Raw genomic sequence first — 5,666 nt, 5'->3', positions numbered from 1 at the left:
AGCAAGCTGGCAATATTTAGAAAAAAATATTGCTTATAGTCTGAATGTTTGTATCCCTCCAAAATTCATAACTTGACACTCTAACCCTCTACCTGTGATGGCATTTGGAGGTAGGGCTCTGGGGAGGTAATTAGAGTTGAATTATGTCATGAAGATGGGGGTCTTATGATGGGGTTAATGCCTTAGAAAAAGAGGAAGAGACAGAGGATAGTCCTCTCTCTCTCTGTGTACCCACTGAGCAAGGCCATGTGATAACATCAGCAAGAAGAAGGTCCTAGTAAAAAAACCCAGCTATGCTGCCATCCTACTCTTGGCTTTCCAGCCTCCAGAACTGTGTGAAGTAAATGTTTGTTGTTTAAGCCAGCAGTCTATGGTGTTCTTTTGTAGCAGCTTGAACAGACTAAGGATATTCTATGACATAGAAATTCTATTCCTGAGTATATATTCCAGAAAATATATGCAGAAATCCATAAAGGGGCATCAATGAGAATGTTTCTTATAACGTTGCTTGTGGCAGAGGAGTGAAAGTAAACATAAGAGTCCTTCAAGAGAGGAAAGAATGAACAAGTGATACATGGGATATTCATTCTAATGGAACATGATGCAGTATTAGAAACAATGAACTAGGAAAACAGAGAACTGCATAAGTTGAGCTTCAAAGTATAAGGTAAGAAACAGAACAAGAACTATGGCACAATGCACCACATTCAAACACACACATATTTAACAGGGCTATATATTTCACAGGAGTACAAACATACGTGAGGGTGAAATTCAGACATAATAGAGCAGATGCCTAATGGTGGGAAGGAAATGAGTGGTGTACTCCAGGATGAAAGAAAAACAGAAAAAAATATAAGAGAAAGAACGTTGTAAAACTCAATGATGATAATATGGCTAGAGTCCAAGAATAGAATAAAAGTAAAAATAAAAGCAACCTTCATGACTGGGCAGTTAATTCTAATCCCTGTCTTTAAGTTGCAGAGCTGGTAGAAATAATTTAATCAAAATTAGCAGGCTTTAATGCCAGTTGCTCTAGGTAAGGAGATGCTTATCCATGAGAAATGTCTTTTTGTTAGTTTGTAAGGCTCATAGCTCTAACAATACTTAAGTTCAACTATATAGCTTTTGGAGGGATTTTGTGTAAAATATCGAAAACTCTAATAATTAAGGGTGGGAGATATCAGAACAAACCACTCAGTAGGACAGAGCCTTGGAGACTAGCTCGGAGGAAAAGATTCTTTCTCTAGCATATGTACCACCACAATTTAACATGGGGATATGAGGCAGGATGGCAGTTCTGCTTAGGAAGACTGTTGGCGTGTTAAAGAAAGCCCCTTCTCTATTAACTGAGCCATCTTTGCTTCATTATCATCCCCCCCATTCCCACCCTCTGAGGTGTCAGGAATGATTTGCTGAAATGTCTAAGCTACATCTTGGTCTCCCCTACATCCTGTCCTATACACAGAGATGTCATAATTTGTGCTTTGTGATGTCCAAGCCCCTCCATAGCCACCATTGGCTAGAGGAGTGCCTTGCTGACCAATCAAAACTGAAGGGTGTGGCCCCTTCATTGTTCTGGGGAGCCATATATATAGCGTGGTCAGTAGGCCTGGGGTAGACCACTGGGAGGCTTCAATATGGCCAAGGTGTCCAGAAAACCATCAGAGCCTAATACAGAGACAGACCAACCAACCTCAAGTTCCAAACAGGGGAGGATGAAGAAGGTTCCCGGTCAACCCAAATCCGAAAATGGTGGCAAAGTAAGATGACCCTACTCAAGCTACTCTTTTTTTTCACTGATTCCCTCTCCCCCAAGAATCTTACCTTTGCCCTGCCTGGCTCATACCCCACCCCCACTGTACCTCATCCCTGCCTCCTTCTCATGAACTCTCCCATTCTGTCAGTATCACATTTTCTACCCCCTAAACCACTGTCTTTTTGGCCTCACTCTGTCGTCCTGTTGTCCTTCCAGGCACTGAAGAAAGCCACAAAGTTTAAGAAAAACCTTCAAAGGACTTTGAGTAAAAACGTCTCTGAAAAACCTACCAACTCTATAAGAACGAAGAAAACTAGACAATCAACAAGATTCGGCCATTATCACCGGTTGAATGAGACACTGCATCAGAATGATCCAGAGCAGAACCAAGAGGAAGTGCAGAAACCCATCAGTGGAAGTAAAGACCTGGGCAGCCAGGTTACTTCAGAGTGCGACTGGGGACCTCAGAAATATCCATGAAGTCTGAGAAATTGCCAAGTGTGTACACATTGAATTTTACAGCAACAGGGTACACTGATGGTAATTCAATAAAAATCAACTTGTGAAAAGTTTCGTGTGTTTCTCCGAGTTCTCTTGTGGTGGTGGTGGTGGGGGTGGTGGTGGTGGTGGGGAGGGGGGGGTGGTGGTTGGGAGGAGCAGGGAAGGAAGGGAAGAGATGACTGTGTGAGGAGGGTTCTGCAGGGTTGGGGGCCAGACTGGCAGAATCACAGTTAACCACACAGTGGGGGGACGGAAGGCCTCAGGACTGAGTGCTGAAGACAAATTTCTTCAACACTTCAATCCACAAGCAAGACCTAGAAGGGCTCACTGTTTTTGTATCTAGTAGGTGGCTGGAGGAGGGGCATGGCAGAGTGTAGATAACCAGAATGTGTGATTTGAAGTCTGTGTTGTGTGCAGTCACTCAGGCGCATCCAACTGTTTGTGACCCCCTGGACTATAGCCCACCAGGCTCCTGTGTCCACGGGATTTCCCAGACAGGAATACTGGAGTGGGTTGTCATTTCCTTCTCCAGCAAATGTAGATGGCAGTATCATTCCAAGAAATAGACAAATCACTTCCAGGCCACCCAGCTTCCTAGAAGTATGGGTGACGTTTCACCCTATGACGTCAGCAACTACAGGTCCTCCAAAAGGCCAAAAGATCTCTCTCTACCAAAAATTACTGATAGGTCCATAAGGGCAGGAGGAGAAGGGGACGACAGGGGATGATGGCTGGATGGCATCACTGACTCGATGGACGTGAATCTGAGTGAACGCCGGGAGTTGGTGATGGACAGAGAGCCTGGCGTGCTGCGATTCATGGGGTCGCAAAGAGTCAGACATGACTGAGCGACTGAACTGAACTGAACTGAAGGACTAAAGTAATGGTTATAGGAAGCCACAAATGCAACACCGATTAGCCCACTTTATAAGGAACATGATTGGAGAAGTGGCTTTCCAAGGGCAGGTCAGTGGCAGCTGTCTCTTTTCAGGGCAGGCAATGGTCTACATTCAGAAAATGATCATGGCATCCAGTCCCATCAGCTCATGGGAAATAGATGGGGAAACAGTGGAAACAGTGTCAGGCTTTATTTGGGGGGGCTCCAAAATCACTGCAGATGGTGACTGCAGCCTTGAAATTAAAAGACGCTTACTCCTTGGAAGGAAAGTTATGACCAACCTAGATAGTATATTCAAAAGCAGAGATATTACTTTGCCGACTAAGGTCCGTCTAGTCAAGGCTATGCTTTTCCCAGTGGTCATGTATGGATGTGAGAGTTGGACTGTGAAGAAGGCTGAGCTCTGAAGAATTGATGCTTTTGAACTGTGGTGTTGGAGAAGACTCTTGAGAGTCCCTTGGACTGCAAGGAGGTCCAAGCAGTCCATTCTGAAGGAGATCAACCCTGGGATTTCTTTGGAAGGAATGATGCTAAAGCTGAAACTGCAGTACTTTGGCCACCTCACGCGAAGAGTTGACTCATTGGAAAAGACTTTGATGCTGGGAGGGATTGGGGGCGGGAGGAGAAGGGGACGACCGAGGATGAGATGGCTGGATGGCATGATGGGCTCGATGGACGTGGATCTGAGTGAACTCCAGGAGATGGTGATGGACAGGGAGGCCTGGTGTGCTGCGATTCATGGGGTCGCAAAGAGTCGGACACGACTGAGCGACTGAACTGAACTGAATGTTCTACAGAGAACACTAGAACAGCATTATCTCTCCCTCAAAAATCTTTTGTCTTTATTCCTTCCAAAGTTGCTTTTTTCTCTGAAAAGACGACCCTTTTAGAGGGTTTTTTTTTTCTGAAATATAATTGACATATAATATGTTGCACATATTATAAAGTAACTGTTTGTTAAAGTAACAGTTTGATGAATTTGGTCATATGTGTACACTTGTTAAACCATCACCACAATTTTAAGTGAGAAAATATTCATCACTCTCAGACATCTGCCCTTCCCCTTTGATAATTGTTCCCTCTTGCCCCTTTCTGCATGCCCATACTCATATAATCACTGATTTGCTTGCTGTCTCCATGTATTACATTTTCTAGAATTTTATACAAATGGAATCAATATGTACTCATTTTTATCTAGCTACTCTCACTCAGCATATTAGAATCAATGTCCTTGGGTACATCAAAAGGATCTTTCTTTTTGATATTATGATTGCTGTTTTTTTGAGAGTTTAGTAGCATTTAAATGATGCCAAAGACTTGCTTTAATTTTATTTAAAAAAAAAAAGATCATTGTAAAGCTGTGTGCAGTCCTACAAAATAAATACCTTATCCCCTTTACCTTAGTTTCTCCCAATGCTACTATCTTGCATATCTATAGTAGAATATCACAATCAGGAAGTTGAAAGTGTTATGATCCATTTACCTTATTCAGCTTCACCAGTTTTACGTGTACAAGCTTGTGTGCATCTGTGTGTATAGTTCTATGCAATTTTATCACCTGTGTAGATTCCTATGGTTATCACCACCACAGTCAAGATACAGAAAGTTTCCCTCCCAAGGAGCTGTCATGGTACTCATCTATATCCACAACTACCTCCCTCCCTCATGATCCCTAGAATCCAGTAATTTGTTCTTTATCTAATTTTGCTATTATAAGAATGCTACATACATGAAATCATGTTAAATAAATGAAATCATTTAACAAGTTTGTGATTGGCTCCTTATAATCGTTATAAATCCCTTGAGACCCATTCAAGTAGTTGTAAATTATGATTTTTTTTTTTGCTTTCTGTATTGGTAATATTCTATATTATGAATATACCACAGTTAAAAAATAAAAAAAAGAACCACTCACTCATTGAAGAACATTTTGGTTCTTTTGCTTTTTTGACTATTATAAATAAAACTGGTATGATTGTTCCTGTTTAGTTTTTTCTGTGAAATTAAATTTTTTATTTCTCTGAGACAAATGCCCATAAGAGCAATTGCTAGGTCATATGGTAATAGAGTACTCAGTTTTGTAAGAAATGTCCATACTTCTTTCCAGAGTGGCTATACCAGTTTACAATGCCACCAGTGAGAGAGTCAATTCATAGGCAGATTGATAAGAAGATCAGGGTCCCTAAGGAGGAGAAAGGGGTCTGGGGCTCTCAAGTGGAGATTAGGGGTCTGGAATTCTCAAGGAGGAGAAAAGGACAAAGTTTGTTTTTCCACTGCATTCCTTCACTTCAGTTCAGTTGCTCAGTTGTGTCCGACTCTTTGCGACCCCATGAATCACAGCACGCCAGGCCTCCTGTCCATCACCAATTCCCAGAGTTTACTCGAACTCATGTCCATGGAGTCGGTGATGCCATCAGTTCAGTACAGTTCAGTCACTCAGTCGTGTCCGACTCTTTGTGACCCCACGAATCGCACCACGCCAGGCCTCCCTGTCCATCACCAATTCCC

The 5,666-nt window shown here is 42.5% G+C and overlaps 1 protein-coding gene across 1 annotated transcript; it reads left to right on the top strand.

Annotated features, from left to right (window-relative positions):
• The first annotated feature begins 1,640 nt into the window (after positions 1 to 1,640).
• On the top strand, positions 1,641 to 2,239 carry LOC120881562 (spermatid nuclear transition protein 4-like). Its single transcript, XM_040265287.1, has 2 exons — positions 1,641 to 1,763; positions 1,976 to 2,239. Exons 1-2 carry the CDS (start codon positions 1,641 to 1,643, stop codon positions 2,237 to 2,239), a joined length of 387 nt encoding a protein of 128 aa, XP_040121221.1.
• Positions 2,240 to 5,666: the final 3,427 nt, after the last annotated feature.

The sequence above is a fragment of the Oryx dammah genome, unplaced genomic scaffold (genome assembly GCF_014754425.2).
Source record: "Oryx dammah isolate SB20612 unplaced genomic scaffold, SCBI_Odam_1.1 HiC_scaffold_23, whole genome shotgun sequence".
In the NCBI taxonomy this organism is placed as follows: Eukaryota; Metazoa; Chordata; class Mammalia; order Artiodactyla; family Bovidae; genus Oryx; species Oryx dammah.
Note: the sequence above shows the minus strand (reverse complement) of the source record. Positions and strands in the feature narration are given on the sequence as shown.

What these genes read in the sequence shown, in the direction of transcription:
- LOC120881562 (XM_040265287.1), top strand. Translation starts at nt 1,641, where the DNA reads ATGGCCAAGGTGTCCAGAAAACCATCAGAGCCTAATACAGAGACAGAC. An exon ending in AATCCGAAAATGGTGGCAAA is followed by an intron (nt 1,764 to 1,975) that starts GTAAGATGACCC and finishes TTGTCCTTCCAG; the next exon opens with GCACTGAAGAAAGCCACAAA.